General features: G+C 49.8%; 3 protein-coding genes across 3 annotated transcripts; 1 reads left to right on the forward strand and 2 right to left on the reverse strand.

Annotated features, from left to right (window-relative positions):
* Positions 1 to 220, reverse strand: BD324DRAFT_585248 (NADP-dependent oxidoreductase domain-containing protein; the record flags this gene model as incomplete). The annotated part of the gene is made up of 1 exon (XM_022013730.1): positions 1 to 220. A coding segment is annotated over one exon (220 nt), but the record flags the coding sequence as incomplete, so codon positions are not given.
* Positions 221 to 8443: 8223 nt separating this feature from the next.
* Positions 8444 to 10463, reverse strand: BD324DRAFT_654265 (kinesin motor domain-domain-containing protein; the record flags this gene model as incomplete). Its single annotated transcript, XM_022018780.1, has 6 exons — positions 8444 to 8716; positions 8771 to 9293; positions 9347 to 9418; positions 9473 to 9618; positions 9670 to 10190; positions 10226 to 10463. 6 exons carry the CDS (start codon positions 10461 to 10463, stop codon positions 8444 to 8446), a joined length of 1773 nt encoding a protein of 590 aa, XP_021867641.1.
* Positions 10464 to 11226: 763 nt separating this feature from the next.
* BD324DRAFT_288649 (hypothetical protein) lies at positions 11227 to 13329 on the forward strand. Its single transcript, XM_022012386.1, has 5 exons — positions 11227 to 11508; positions 11550 to 11630; positions 11667 to 12755; positions 12804 to 12869; positions 12921 to 13329. The coding sequence occupies exons 1-5, from the start codon at positions 11362 to 11364 to the stop codon at positions 13155 to 13157; spliced, it is 1620 nt and encodes a 539-aa protein (XP_021867642.1). The 5' UTR covers positions 11227 to 11361; the 3' UTR covers positions 13158 to 13329.
* The last annotated feature ends 3266 nt before the right edge of the window (positions 13330 to 16595 follow it).

Consider the following 16595-nt stretch of genomic DNA (forward strand, 5'->3'; position numbering starts at 1 on the left):
TCGAGAACCACTTGCCAAGGAGATCCTCGTTGTCTCCATACATGTCGGCAGTGTCCCAATGGAGTTCGCCGCAGTCGTATGCTTTGTCGAGAAGCGCAAACCGCTCTTCATCAGGTTTCGCCTTGCCGTAGAATACGGACAAGCCCATAAGACCGATTCCCATTGCAGTCACATGAGGACCATCTTTACCAAGCTGACGGGTAGGCAATCCAGGTAGCATCGTAGGTTGGAGATCAGCAAGCGAATTTTGGGTTCGAAGGGGGGGATCGGAAGAGCTGCTCATTGGGTTATATACGCCTCCGAGAAAAACGGGGAGCTCTATGACGTAGGATTACCGTGCCCGAGGTGGAGGTGTGGCAGTTTTTTTTCACGTGGAGGGAGTGTTTTCTGAGGTTTTCGAGAGGATGACAGATTCGTAATTAGGCTCTCGAGCGAAATCTGTTCCTAAATATAACTCTTCAGACGGAACCATTTGGAAACGGGAATACGATGGACATATATACCCGGTGAAGGTATTTGCTTTGTTCGTCGCATGTCCCTCTGAAACGGCCTTTCACGTGACTAGAGAGGCAGGAGGAGTGGCAGCATGCTGATGACCGTTGAGAGGTGGAGCATGTCAACCGGACTGCGAGTTGGGGATACCTTGTTACTTACCACTTACACGACCACTCCGGACATCTACGTGACTTCAATAATCCATCGCCAGATGTGAGTGAATCGGTGGGCCGCCTGAATGATCCAGCCTGGCTTTCCCAACATGCTGTGCGCGCATCCGATCGGCTTACGGTTAAGTAGACTCATCTATACAGACACGGTACGGTGCGGAGGCCATCCAAAATACCGTGTCAGCGGAAAACCACGATAGAGCAAGGCAATCGAGGAACAGCCTTCCCCGGGTAGGGTTGACTCCTGGGTGGGAGTCCCAAGCGCAAGTCATACAGCAGTATAGATTTGTAGGCTTCGCAACTGTGCATCATGGGACATTTGAGGCGAATGCATGTCATCCGAGACCAGATCGGCCCGCAGGATAACGGGTGCGAACACATATACCGGCAAGGTGCCACTCGGGCCCGATTTTGACATACAGTATCCCACTCACAGTCGAACCCGTTTGTCTGGAACCTTTCAGTGATACGATTGGCCTACATGACATTGCCACGATGTTTCTGAAAGCCTCGACATTCTGAAAAAGCTACATACGCCATTACAAACGGGTGCGAAGACAGAAAAAAAATGCTTGATTTGTTTTCGTGTCCCGATTTTTCGAATATTTCGCTTCGATGATATTCTGTGAAATCATCCAATGTTGAGTTCGTACTCGTTTCAACAACCGTATAGACGTAGTTTGTGAACATTGAACGCTTGGATAAGCCAGATGCAAACCAGTCAGGTATTTAGGTTAGCACTATATAATCGACAAAAACGAGTGCGAACGAGAGACCTCCGAAACTCAAGAAAGCTGATTTAATCTGCGGACCGAATGCAAAGTGGACCGTTCGAACTCGTTTTTCATCAAAGAAAATACCTGTCAGGTCTTGTCCATGCACAAAGCAGTTTAAGAAAAATGTAATGTAACCTCTGTGATGATAGTTCAGAGCATAACAAACGGGTGCGAACCTGCCGTCCGCATATCAGAGGTTGTCGGGGAGCGAAAACATGGGCTTTTTGCTTGAGATTCGTCTCGCGCTCAATTGCCGAATTTCGGCAAAGAGATGGATCGGAGTGGAGTAGTCACACTTGGCAGCCTATGTCTATGTCCTGATGCAACACTGTTGAACGCGGAACATTTGCGATACAACGGCAGATTTAGAGCTCAATACTCAATGCGATGCCAAAACTCCACTGTACGATGAAGAGTTCACGCTAGTCTCCTTATTGAAAGTGAGAAGCATGACCCCGATGCGGTCAACGCATTTAGCTTCACGCTTTTATACCGAGTCTGACGTTAATTGGTGAGACAGGGAAGGCAATGACGGATCAATGACCCGCTGACGGGTATCGTTCCAATTGAGTGGTTCCGATCGTGGACGAAGCGGAATGATACCTGTAGGAAGCGACCGCTCGGTACAGCCAATTGGTATGAAGGCGGCCTAATGATATGACACATTATATAGTAGCGGAGAAGTCTTCTGGCGTCATATCGTCCGAGCGATTGATTTTACAGTATTCATCACACGCCATCTCAAGCTTCGAGCCGAGAAGTCATTTAATACGCCTCCTGCAGCTTGAAAACTGCAGAGCGTTTTCAGCCGCGACTCATAGAATTATAGTGTTCACGGAGATCTCAATTACATGCGTCAGCGAACCAAGACAGCCGTCAGAGCTTCTGAGCACTCTAGAGCGAGCAGCATTCCGTCTCAAGGGTGTTTCTTTATGGGAGTCGCATATTCATTACGAAGTCAGCGTCCCTCGTGGTTGTAGTCTCGGGCATCACCCGATCACGCCTCAATACGCCAGAACAATGGTTGAAGTCGAAGCAGCAGAGGCTTATGGAGTTTATACATCGGTCACGGAACTAGACGTCCTAGGCCTTTCCCGCGTGACCTCCTCAATTGTTTCCTGACGCGCCACTGTATGGAGCACAGCGGCGATCAGACTCCCAGCATCTTTTATATGGTCCTGCCCACAGGGCAGAGATCAAGATACAGTATATGCTCAGTCAGTTTGAGTTCCTTATCTTTTCACGCCGAGGAGCGCCGAGAGAATAGTCAGACATGCATTTGGTATTGCCTCGCGTGGGTTTTGGTTTCTTTTGAGCTCCCTCCGGTCAAGGTACCTAGCTTGCCGACGACTTCTAACGAGGACTTTTATGGCTTGCGGATACCCAAACTTCACATAGACGCCGTCAGTAGATTGTTAACGACCGGGAACCGTCATCCAAATAGAAGCTCAGAAGGCGCAAAGGGGCATTACGAGAACAACACTCAGGGACCGAACACACAGGTATGCATTTATGTTCACTTTTGTGATTGAGTGGTGAAATGCGTAATTGGCGGCGGCGTCTGCCGAGTTCGAATTTCGGGGCAGTCTTTGTATACTGGGCTCGGTATGTTCGATCTCGTTTTACATGCATTCACACGCGCCAATCATCACCAAACGCGGTTTTTGATTCACCAGAGCCATGTATGAAGCACCTATTGGCATCACCGGGCTGCCCAAAAACGAGATCGAAACAAACAGTCATCCGTCACGCATCAAATTTTCGATTTCGGACTCATTTCGGACACGGTGCAGCGCCCAGATGTGAGCTATTCGGAAGTGTGAGCAATTTCCACTGGTGGTTGGAGCCGGTTTTATTAGTCTACAAGCTTCTTTAAACGGGTGCGAACTCGACCTCTATTCCATCCGATTTCTCTCCAATTTCAACCACGCCTAGGAGACGCGCTGCGGATCGGTTCGGCATGTGGCTTCATCTTTGGAGGTCATGCGATGAGCTATCATAGGTCGCGTGATCGCGGGAGCATACGTTCTCAGTCTTGCGCGAACTCGATACCATAAATATCGCTGCATCATTTGTTCGACCGATTGTTCCTAACAATGCCCCTAGCAGTATTGATCTCATCCCGCTGACAGGATAGGTGGGACTGCTTCAGTGGGGTCCCGATATCGAATTATATCGAAATATATCCATCTCAGCACAAGCCAAGCCAATGCATATGGATGCGACTCGGGGGACCCGGCCCGTGGCATCATGCGCGATGTTGGGCTAATCGTCGCAGTGCGGTGCATTCAGATGCGCGAAAAAGAAAATGTCACGTGTTCATACGTCACAGCGGTTTACAGTTCATCGGAAAACTCGCAATCCGAAAAGCTGAAAAGATAGTCCGAATAATACGTCGATCCCTACTATGATTGTATAGGTAAGTACGAGTTGTCGGAAGGTAGTTTGCACAGGTCTGAACACCATGTCAGACTCTATGCAAGGATCAGTACAAGTCTGTATACGTTGGTGCAACTCTAAGTGGCACATTGCGCTCTCTCGCAAATCCTTGCGATCGTTTGCAGTCCGATGTAGCCGAATAGATGAGGATTCGACCATGACCTCGAGACTGGGCAGGACATCGGGGTATGCCGGATCAACAGCGGCGAGATGTCGTGCCAATCGGTGTCCCATGCCAAGGCCCTCGAATGTTCCATTTCTCATGTTTGTGCCGCAGACGACAGCAACGACAAATGGGCATTTCGGTATCAAAGCTCCTCGGTCCCGCACTGTACCATCGTTGCTGGTAAGGATCTGACTGTCGACACACGGTGAGAACTTGCTTGTACTCGCCCTGCACTCTGATGTTCATTTTTCAAGCACGTCCTCGCTGCTGATCACACCAATTTGAGACCAGGCTAACTATCCATCGCTGTCCTCAGATCATTGCGGCGCGAATGTAGTGGCGGGACTGGGTTCACACGCACAGGTCGATATTCAATGGTAGGACTGATGTCACTCTCATTGAAGAGGCGGTTCGACGTTTGGAGCGACACAGACCGCTGATTCCGAGACTCCGATAGTCATCGACCTTGCGAGCCTTGGTGGACTTGTGTCTCAGCACTATTCAGTACATAGTTTGTGCCTTACTGTACCTAGGGTAAACGGGTGTGAATAAACACCTCGCCACCTACGTCCAGCCAGAGGGTCAAGTCAAATCGATGTTGGACGCCCGAGTGCGCTTATCCTTTCTGGGTGAGGAGCCACTCGAGTACATCTATACACGGACGTACAATGCAGGCAGGTAAGGTCTGCCTGCCCCAGATTCTGTCACGCGCTAAGTTTTGACGCATACGTAACGCCGACTCAACAAAAATGCAAAAATTGTGGTACCTGTATCAAGTCATATCAAGCCACGACCACGTATGTGTGCGCATTGATGTGTATTGACTTGCATCGATATGCAAGAACTGGCATTGATATGCATTGAGAATGAATGTGCAATGACTTGCATCGATTTGCACTGAATTGCACTGAATTGCACTACAATGCATTTACTTGCATTGAGATACATCAGATTACATCGACCTCGTTCATTTTGCCTCAAGCTGATTGAAAGTGACACTAGTTACATCCAGCGACATCAACTCGCATCGTGAGGCAGTGACCATAGGATAGAGGGAGTCCCAGCTCAACCTTCACGTGAATTCCCCCGGAGCTTGAACAAACACGAAGATAGCATGCATGAGGGTATCCCGAACAAATACTCCAGATCTCGGTAGGAGCCTCTTCTTCGGTCTAGACCCAGGCAGAGGAAATTCTTGCCAATACATGTCCAATACGTCCAGGGGCGTTGTGCACACGTTCCCGAAGGTGTAGTTAATTGCACGATAGCGACAAAGGTGGCAGCAGATAGAGAGGATCCCATCTGGGACCTGCGGAACCAATGACCGGCAAATGATGCATGAACACATACCGCCTCTCATGCAAAGTGATAGCCTTCAAAGCGTTTCTTACTTGCACTGTATACTATACAAACGAGACCGGACGAGAAGAAATCAGTAAACGAAACTTCGTGGACGGCGCCTAAAGGCTGGCACATCGAAATTAATCGGACAGCCTGTAGAAATGACCCCTATGACGACAGCACCTGGACTGCTACTGGTTCATCGATGCTCTTGTCTTCTTACTGCTGCATATGTAGCCCTAGCTGATGGTTGATGCAACTCGGCAGGACCTTTCGGTGGGATCTCGTTTCTCGGCGGACAAGATCTGAGCTAATCTGAGAGCCTTGAGTACCGCCTGATCAGCCTGGTCGGGAGTCGATCCGGCCGGCAGTCCTTCTGCTTCATGTCCAAAATGTCCATGTAATCAGGAGCCGTCATTTGCAAATGACTCTGAGGTTCCCCCTCCCCCCCCCCCCCCCTCCCCTCCCCGCCCGTAAGGATTATGATGGCAATTTAAAGCCATTTGAAGCTGAAAGGCTACTGCCCAGTGGGTGCAATTCATTAGCATTGAGTTACGTGCTCTCAAACAAGAGGCCGAATGCAGTGATTGTCAAAATGCAAATGGCGTCACAGCCGTATCGGCTAAATTATTAGTGGTGAATCATAAGCCGACTGCCGTAAATCCGTTTCAGATATCTAGCTGAACATCATCTGTGCAACTTGTAACGCAGACTCGGTTCTCAATACTGCTGCATTTTAGGGATTTCCGTCCAACGCTAACACTCCCAGTGCCTCGTCTTGAAGTCATCCGAGAATTCACGGTCAGTATCACATTGCGGTCCGGTAACCGCACGCACTCAGAGCTTCGCCGGCTGATAATGTGAACACTGAACCACACTACAGCGCGATCAGACTCGTTTGTTCTTCGGTATTGTTGCTTCCTCCACAATCCGGGCGTTCTGCGTATAACATAGTTGCCTACCTCATTCTTTCAGAGTTCTAAATATCAGCACAAACGAGTGCGAAATCCATTGGTAATTCACTATCACGCCGCGCCACAAATGCAGATCAACTGCAGGCTCCGTGTACAACGTTCGATCTCGTTTGGATCCCGGCAACTACTCAAGTACTTGTTGACAACTACTTTTTTCATCCTGTTTGACTTTTGTAATAACCTACAAAACAAGAAGTTGACTGGAGCAAACGAGTACGATCATTTCTAATGTCGCGGAGCAGTCCAGCCGCTGGGGCCTGGTGAGTATCTCAACGGGTATCACGTTCGAACTCGTTTTGGAGTGGATTCAAGAGCCTATTTTTATAGTTGAACAGCTTTTGAGATCTTGCAACGCTCAAAACGCAGATTGCATTCCCTATTCAAGCCCTGTCAAACGAGTGCGATTCCAAGATCGACTGGCAGTTAAGACGACGCACCGTAAAGTTTAAATTTTGCTGAAATCCGCGTCGCGTCTATAAATTTATCGGCATTCAGTTTCATGGGCGGGCCGAACGCGTCAATCACGCCGTGATGAGCTCCTATTCGCAAGACAATGCACGTGAATGCAGGCGATCGGACCGGGCAGTCCGCTGTGATACATGCCTCCATCGCTGGTGACAAGTGACGTTGTATGCTACGCGCAGACCTTAGCTAGCCTCGACTTTGTTAGCCGAGTTTGGCGGCCGGCCTGCTCCTAGTGGCATGAAACGCACGCCCTGTGAAGCACCTTCTCAGTTCGATCGCCCTCCAGGATGGGTCCGGAGCGACGAGGTAGTTCAATGCAAGGGATGACGATGCTCTGGAGAGCTGCACTCGAGTAGCCGTCAATACACATGAAGAATGGTGAAGGAACGATCCTCAACAAGGCCGCGACCTTAATCTGGACTGATAGTGAAAGGTTTGTTACCGGTTCGCACTCGTTTCGCAAGAACATCAAGTATCAACAATTCACAGCAAAAACATGCTGAAGGGTCAAGAACATCAGCCACATGCAGCGCAAACCTTTACATGCATTGCAAAACGAGTGCGTAGCGTCAATGTTTCGCCATGCCTTAAAATATCATGGAATTGGTTCATCGGGTCGTCCGACATGTATTTTTTTGAAAAAAAATCACTGTCTGACGATGGGGCACGCGTTTTGGTCGGAACGATCCTATTGACTGCGTTCAGTAAATAGCTCGCGCTTTCACTATAGCAGTGACAGATTTTCGAGACCAACAAAAACCGCATCGTAATTTCGCCATGTTCTGTGGTCAATGAAAGAGGCCTCCTTCAAGCTCCCGACGTTTGATCTTCATCGTCACCGGGTTAATGCCAGAACTACACAATGGATCCATTCTTAGTGCAAATTTGTACATCATCCTAGCAGTGTGGAGACGATGCCTTGCGAATTGTATTCATATAGCCTTGCACATCGAGAGAGATACTGGAGAATCTCGGCAATTCGATGCGACGAGCTAAGGATGGGCGATGCTTCGCTATACATCCGTCAAAATTCGGGAACTGTCACTGCATTTTTCCACTCCATCCTCCCGTTTCTCATAAGCGATCCGTAGTGATTGACAAGAAGAAATCTGTTCAGGTCTCCACCTCATAAAGTCGACATGAGAAAAGGCATAAGCTTGTAGCAATCAGACTACTTTGCCTGGGAATCGAGCGTTCCTACACACTGCGCTCCCCGCGGCGTACTGCGAATGCATATCTGGACTGAGGAATCGAGTCCAAAGATGTTTTATGGCTTACAACGCATCGTCTGATTTTCCAGACATGCTCAGACGACATTCCGTCTCGGCCAAGCATCTTCGGGGGAATGGAATATCAGACGGCTAAATCTCGTCACAGCCGATGAGTGAAGCAAAAAGGATCTCTAAGTGAGCAGAGATGGATCAGGCTGGCTATACGGTATCCTTCTGAAGACTGTTGTTATTATGAGGATACATAGCCTCCTCACATGGCTCGGCGACGAACCGAGCTTTTGCCAGTGTTTTTCATAGGAAACGGTTTCTGGGAAAAAGGTATCTGAAAGGGGACGACAGACTACTGAGAGGGCCCCGGCTTTACTGTACAGTATAATCTCAGCCTTTACGTCTGTCTTCTATTGTACCGCTCGATCAATTCCTCTTCTCCTGGGAAGATCCAGCCCACACCTGCATTTAGGCCGATATAATCTTGTCCATGGGAATCTTTTGGATTACAGGGCTGGGAAGTGGCGGCTTTCGAGGCGAGATGGTCACCTTGATCGGGTCGTTCCTCATTGTTGCTCGTCCGCCGTCGCTTGACACGATGCTCCAGCTGCTTGATGTAATCGACCATTTTACTGCAATCCTCGATTAGAAGTAGATTGCGTTCTCTCAACTAGAAGACATGCAGTAAGCATACGCCTAGCCAAATGCCTCCTTGTCGACTTACCTCTTCCAAATCATGTCCACGCTGTTCAAATTCTGCGCGCAGAGATGTCGACTCATCCTTGAACCTGTCGGAAACTGCTGCCAAATCGGAAAGTTGAGTCTTCAGCCTCCTGACTTCTTCTGCGTTGGACTTCCGTTCTTCGCTCAAGACTTCTATCCTGGCGCTCAGCTCCTGAACTGCTTGTCTTTCCTCCTCCAGAGCTTTCTCGGTGTCCAACTGTCGTTGCCAGACTTTCGGTACACCGAGTGCATTCACGGTCCCCTTCCCCCCATGGACGCTGGAGGGTATCGTTTGAAAGCCGTCTTTCCTTGGGGTTACAGCAGCCGGCGTCACCATTGTAGTCTCTTTCCGCAGCCTTGCAAGCCGGACTCGTAGCTGGATGTTCACCTGGCCCACATCCTTGGTACGGTCCAAGGTGGCTTTGCTTTCGTCCTTGGATCGACCATCACCCGGACAGTTGTGGTGGATGGTAGCAACCCATACGATCATAGAGGTGGTGAGATGTGACTGCAGAATAAACAGTCTACCAATATGGCGACCGTATCAGGCCAAGTCTCTCAGAGCTCCCTCGCTTACAATGGTGACTCGCGATAGTTCGGCTTTTCGCCTTTACCCATCTGGTCAAAACACCGGGTTAGGGCTAGAAGACTTTTGCAAGCATTAGCCTCTACACTCATGCTCTGAGGTCTGAGATCGACTGACGACCGTCGAATGTCTTTGCCCTCCTGTACTCGGTCCTTAGCACCTCCGCTGTCTGGCTCGGATCCTGCGAGATCCACAAAGACCAGCGAAGCACGTTCTGCGTGGTCTTTCCGCTCTGCAGACACCACCGGCTGACGGTCGATATTCTGCAAAATCGTTCAATACGTATTCACTTATGCGGTGGAGTCCCTGCTCACTAAAACCACCAGCCCGTGTGACCGACTACTAGTATCGTTCAATCCTGCTTTCGCCGCTGACCTTCGAGATTTAGCTTGAGCTATTACTCTAACAGCTTCTTCGACAGTGCGTACAGTGATTTCCGCAAAGACGGGCGGACAAACCTCTTGCCCGTTGATTTGCCGAGCAACCTGAAGCATTGGCAAGTCGTTGTCCTGATGAGACCGGGTCACCCCTGTCGAAGCACTCGCTCGAGAGGGAGCTCTTGTAGCAACTGGAGTCGGTGCGCGGCTTGGGTATTTGCTGGAGTGAGGCTGCTTTGCGGCGGAACATGCCAAAAGATCTCTTATCTTTCCTCCATATAACTCTAGAGCGGCGATGGAGACATTGGCGTCCGAAATGCTACCAGCCGCAAAGATCTCCAAAACCGATCGCTGAATGATGCCGGTAGATTTGACATCTCCAGACATCGTGTAAGTCTTGCCAGTGCCGCTCTGCCCGTAGGCGAACACCAGGAGTGAGTTCCAGCTAGACAAGACGTCTGACATCAAAATCACAGCCACTCATCTTGCTCACCTAGTATCTTTGGCTTCATCAGGTCCTCGTATACCTGCTCGTTCGAGTCTTCGATATCGTACAGGTGATGGGCTTCAAATGACATGACTGAGAGGTCATTTTGAGGGTTCGTCGAGAGTGTTCTGAGCTTTTCATCACCATTTGATACTGTCCAGAATCGAGCTTTGGGCGGGGCCGGCACTTGAAAGCCCTTCCCGCCTATACGGACTGCCACGCAAACCTTGTCTGGCGTTGTCATCCGGGGCGGTTGGGAGAACAGATCAAAGAAATCTCGTCATTTTAAATCATCGCTCAATATTTCATGACGCGATATTTAATTATTTAGCGTCTTTTTAAAATCGACAAAGGCATCCGCCAAAACAGTGACATCCTTTGCCTCAACTTGTCAATAGTCCCGACATCGACTAGGCCGTTACTCATGGAACATGGATCGCCTTCTCATATCCCCAGAATGTCGAGCAGACGATGTCTCGCTCGATTGCCTTCCCTCGCCTGATCTGTACCTCTCCATACCTGCCCTCGCTCCTTGGGCCCCACCCTTTATACCCCACTTCACCCGTCCCACGAGCCATTGGCCGATGCTCTACGTCTCCGGTTTGGCTTCGCCTCAGTTGGATCTCTGGCCACCGCATCTTGTCTGTCCTTCTGTTCATCCAGCCAATGCTAGTCGAATACCATTCTTGAGGCAGGTCTCAGATCACAGGCACAACGCCGAAGTGGTCGACTTGCTTCAGACGTATTTATCCCTGGGCGGGCTCCTGAAATTCCGACAAACCGGACATTACTGGCTGAACTGGGACTCAGAATTGGTTGTGAATGAGTTGAGCTCTCTAGGATCTAGGCTGCCCTCGTACCACTATAAGTGAACCCTCGACGTGGATTGTAACTGACGGTTGAATAGACCACGGCAGCCATGCTTATCGTGTTCTGCTGAGCGCTGCCTCATCGTCTCAACCGGTCCACCTGTGCAAGAATCGGATGGTAGCATATCGTTTCCCATCACCTGCCTAGGGTGCATAGTCAGTCAAACACAATGCCTCTTCGATGTGGGCTCCACAAAGGGCATCTCGATCCGTGCAATCTTCCCACTCCACGACGGAGCGGAGTCCAACGAATCGACCAGTGACATCGCTCACATGGTGACATGGAGTCCACAGAAGCCTCACACACCTCCGTCCGACTCAGCGCCTCCACCGGCTACCCAAGATTCTGAACTAGGATCAGGCCGACGACGCGATTGCACTACGTCTCCTCCACGCAAGCGGACTCGTGTCTCGGATGAGGTGAGGATCCCTGGTGCTGTCTCGTCGCTGACTCTCTTGAGCCGGAGAATCGTGCTCTGAACGAGTCCGCTGCCGCGGCCGTTGAATCTCTGCAGAGTATTCTGACTGTGACTGGAAATGAAGTGAGAGCCGCTTCATCATGTGACGCTGACTTACAGGAACCCGCACTCCTCGGACGCCGCTTAGCATTAGCATTACGTCCTCAACAAGCATCTTTCCATATCCGCATCCCTCTTGACGCCCTAGGAAATGCCGACGCACCGCACATTCTCGACGATCTGCCGTCCCCTTCGCATACTCTACTCTCATTCCGTACTGTGATCCATGTCTGCCCAGATGGTGTCTTAGATGTGTCGGGCTTCGGGTCCCATCTGACTAATTCCGAAGTTCTGAAGACATTCCCCGACGGCTTGGCGCCAATCCAGAATCTTTCCTCAAAAACCTATGACATCTCGCAGAGACGCCGTGTCACCCGGCATTCGGTCACACCTCGGCCTGCTGTTTCTCTACCTGCCATAATTTCGAATGATACAAGACACGAAGGGATCTCAACCTCCAATGAGCTGGACGATCCTGGCTTTGGAGACATTTTGACTCATCAATCGGCATTAGCTCTCCTACGTACCGGCGTGAAGGATCACACCATCGCTGCCACCTGGTCATTCGTCCGACCCATTCTGGTCGGCGACGCTCTCTTTCATTTGCGGCCGACTCTGCAAATACACCCCGATGGTATTCTCCCACTCCCGGACCCTGACAACATCCAGCGACGTCATGCTCAGGCCATGGCCCGATCCATCCCGTCGCTCAGTCTTTTGCCTATCCCTTGCCCGAAAATCGATGTACTTTCGATTGCGAGCCGACCGCACGACATCTACACATCCGACACCGTCGCAGCCATATTATCTGGACTCGCGCTTTGCTTCATGGCAACCCATCCTAATCAATCAATCTCCTGTGGGCTGTCTATGAAGCCAATATCAGTCATCGATGCCGGCGTAGAAATTCGGCAAGATTGGGAAACGTCAGTGGTATTCCTCATGAATCGCCCCTGCGGAGAAGAAGTCAATCAGCAGATCCGTGTAGAATCTCTGGACCGTCTTTTTGGCGTGATTCTGCTGGATGGATCGTGGGTTGCGGTCAGTTTGGTGAAAGACGACGAGGATGTAGTCATTTTCACCCAAAAGCCGTCACAGCCGCACCCCGACCACTCGACCGCATCCGTGGTGGACATGCTCCGAGATGGGGTGAGCGAGAGACCATAGCTTCGCACAATTGCTGACATGGTGAATTAGGCCCTCGGGGAGTTGGTAAAACGCTTCTTCCCCTCTGTCAGTCCTCGCTACCGATTCAAACCACAGGTGAACGGGCATCCGCGCCTTGGAATGCGAGCTGACTAACTCCCTGACCAGTTTTCAACGATGACACCTGCCACTTCCGGACCCGTAGCTCTTCAGATTATCCGGTTACTGTTGCAACAGGGCGCGATTGGCTCCATGGCATTGACCTTTGGGGGCCACTCGGAGCACGAACTTGAAAAACGATGGCGTTTGCGGCAGGCAGAATGGGCGGTGCAGCGACTGGAGGCGGAGCAGCAGCTTCGAGGGGTTTTGCAGCTCCTTGCGCGGAACCCTCGCACCGATACTTGATGACATGCGTCGAGCCCTACACCGGTATTGAGCAACCTGCCGTCTACCCGGCTGCGTACAGTTCGGAGACGACTCCGCCGCGATTGCTCCAGGGGTTGCAAGTCTACACAACTGCATGCAGTGTACGGCTCATCGCTCCACGACCTCCTGGCGGCGCTCCCAACGATCCTCAAATCAGATTGCACTCTCCGCTTGTGCGAGAGGAGGTCCAGTAATTCTCTGCTCTCTCGAGCTGGAATTCCTGTTTCGGTTTCAGCGCCGATCGCTCAATCCCATCAATCAATCTGCTGTTATCGCTCGTAAATACACGACACGCCTTCGGTTTGACCATCTCATGATGCCGCTCAGCCCCTTAGCCGTATAAAAGACTCTCGTCTCAACAGAGTCATGGTGCAAGCAAGTATTGCTTCCGGCTTGAGTATGTATGCCCGATCCACGTACGCTTGACTTACTTCGACCGTGAGGAGACAGTAGATGAAGAGACTCGTAAGCAGTCGGCTCGGCAGATACCATGAAATGCTCAGAATGGAAGGTATCTGGTAGTGATATCGATATGTAAGGTTCACTGGCATGTGCTGCGGCCTTGTTGGGGGAGGCGAGTACAGAGGAATGAATATCCCGGAATTGACCAACCAACCGCTTATCCGTGAGATTTTCCCGCTCATTGAGGACCAGTTGGAATCTTTCAATCTTTTTGTGTACATACTCAGAGCCTTGTCTGCGCACTGGGTCTATCAGCTCAAATTTCATGCACAATAACCAATGAGGCTTCATTGTGAGGTAATGGAGGAGTCTTCACCACAATAGATTCATTCTTCATCCATCGGGAACTGTGCTATCGTTCGGGGACTCATCGGATGACAAACTGGATAATGAGCCTGACAACAAATATACAACAACGGATCTAAGAGACCGTCAATGGCTAGACGCCGTCCGCAATAACTGCATCTCGATCGCACAGATGGACAAAAATGGCTTGAGCATCTCACAGATCGGCAAAAGGTAATTTCTTTTCGGAGCCTCGAATGAAACGTCTGAAAATTGGTTGCAAGCCGTTGCAACATCACAGAGACAGACGGTATGACTTAGTGCTTCGCATCGCACCTCACTCAGGCAAAAGCTTGCGTTGAGAACAGTGTTATGTTCCATGGTTTGACGACTTTCGAGGTCAAGTACAGTCTGCACAATGCTGCTTGCAGCAAGATGCGTGAAATTGTTTCAAGGGGACAACAATTTCTCATAGTATTCACTTCCTTCGTCGACAGACCGAAGGTCTGCAACCATCTTAAACACGAGTTCTGGAGCGACCATGATACCACTTCTGCCTTCAAGCAAAGAGTCAACAATTTTCCGCATCCTTGGTAGATGCTCGGGGTTTGCCGACCATTTGCAAAATCTCGCGAAAAACCAATCGACTTTTGCAAAATTTTGCAAGAATTGTTTTGAGGTTAGTTGGGGTTACGGAAATTTGCAAATTAATTCTCTTCGTTTTTGCAAAAACAGCATGGGTTCGCCAAGCATGGGCCCGCTAAGCATGGTTTCGCCGAGCTGCAAATGATGAAGTGTGGTCATCGACCGTAACGGTCACCAGTTTCTCCTGCTGAGTTCAGCCGATGTCCGGCGCGTCTTAGTAGTTCTGGCTATGGCCTGCCGTAAGAACGACAGCATTGAAATAAGATTCTGTATCCTGAAGAGACTGCTTTGAGATCAGTGATTGTGAGCTGATCCGGCTGTGGACACCCTTCTCTGAGATCGCCTATCCTGCAAGATCGATGTTCAAGGTGCTTGTTTTGCAATCTCCTTGGGCTAGGTGCAATCTCGTTCTCGGGGAGACCTGGTATACTATCTTTACGAGAGTCAACGAACTGTTCGCTCTAGTTTGGCCATAACACTTGTTACCAAAGAGTTGCCATGGGAAGATCTTCGTGTCGTGGTGCATCTATCAAACATGTGGGTTGAATCTTAGACCAGCTGTGAGCCGTGCAGTCCTATCTCTGTACTCTCGTTGTAGCATAACGTTCAGAGGCGGCAAGTTGACGTAATCAGCTTTACTTCCTATTAAATTCGTATTGGTTGTATTTCCTCGTGCAGCATTCGTTTGTCAATGAGCGCGTCGCAGTTTTGAGCCTGTTGACCTTTAAGTATATCGCATTCTTTGATCCCACACCAGTGTCCCGATCGCGCGGCATCGCTGTGTCATCTCCCATCTCGTCGTTGTGAAGCTGTACTTACATTAATATCACTTCAGGTGATCCGAGAACCACAGAAAAGCACCTTGTTAGCTAAGATTGTACAAGACTGATTTAAGGTCCGTACATACCGTGTGATCATTGACGCGGTTCTGAGGGATCTCGTCAATACTTGTACACGCATGTTGGTACATAGTGATGCATGTGAGTGCAAGGGATTTATAGCATCGGCTTGTTGGCACGATGTTGAGCATATAGGTGTGTCAGTTCAGAACACGGGCTGTATCTTGCTATCACTCGGCATCATGGCTGACGGTTTCAAAAGTCAGTTTCGCTCCTCCGTCTTGGTTTCAGAAAAAGAAATAGTCATGTCTCAGCTGACATATAACTTAAGCGCTCTCCACCGGAGTTGCTGTTGTCAATCTCAAATCTCTCTGGTGTCCAGTGTATTAATCTCTGATGATTATCTGCCATGAACTTCCTTTTTAGCACGTCTGGCATGACCAGAGCCTAAGTGTAAGAGCACTTGAGGAATGCACGGTGTCTTCTGATGGTGGAGGAGCATCAGCTTTTGGGTTTCATCCGAAGAGAGACAGTTTCCTGAAGTCTCGCACAACGAGGAGGTCGATAGCTTCTTTCTACCCAGCAGCCAGCCCGTATGCGTACATATTGTCTCCATGTGTGGATATCGTTTTTTCGGCGCCTGAAGGAGAGCACACTGAATACCAAAGAAATTAAACTTGCGAATACTGCGAAAATCATCATGAATTGCCCTCAGTAATGATCGATCCACATGACACTACATTATTGACCTCGTGGGGAGATTATGCACACTAATGGTCCGCCTCCCGTGATGAATTATGTAGAGTACTGTTTTCGTTGAGCGCATATCATCTTGCAAGCTCTCTGGGTGATCCTGCGCATCAGCGATAGTGTCTTGAACTGAGAGCGTAGGGAGAAGTGCACCACGATTCAAGTCTTCCCCGCCGGACTGGACAATCCTGCTAGATTGTTCATGACTGACCTGCTGGTGAATATGGAGGACAGGCAAACATATTTGTCGAATTTGAGCGCTGGATGCTGAATAAAGACCGAGTGGCATATAGAAGAATAGAAGGATAATAAAGAAAGTAGTGGGAAAAATGATTTAATGGCGAGATAGAAGCGCAAATACTGACAATTCCGACAATATCGAATATGTGATCGCCTGAAATTCTTGCAGGACGTTTCCAGCTGCTGTCATGCAATG

The sequence above is a fragment of the Kockovaella imperatae genome (assembly GCF_002102565.1).
Source record: "Kockovaella imperatae strain NRRL Y-17943 chromosome Unknown BD324scaffold_28, whole genome shotgun sequence".
Lineage (NCBI taxonomy): Eukaryota > Fungi > Basidiomycota > Tremellomycetes > Tremellales > Cuniculitremaceae > Kockovaella > Kockovaella imperatae.

Excerpts from the sequence above, each read along its gene's own strand:
- BD324DRAFT_288649 (XM_022012386.1), top strand. The coding sequence starts at position 11,362 with ATGGTGACATGGAGTCCACAGAAGCCTCACACACCTCCGTCCGACTCA. Across the intron at positions 11,509-11,549 it reads GGACTCGTGTCTCGGATGAG|CCGGAGAATCGTGCTCTGAA; the intron begins GTGAGGATCCCT and ends GACTCTCTTGAG. Across the intron at positions 11,631-11,666 it reads TGACTGTGACTGGAAATGAA|GAACCCGCACTCCTCGGACG; the intron begins GTGAGAGCCGCT and ends GCTGACTTACAG.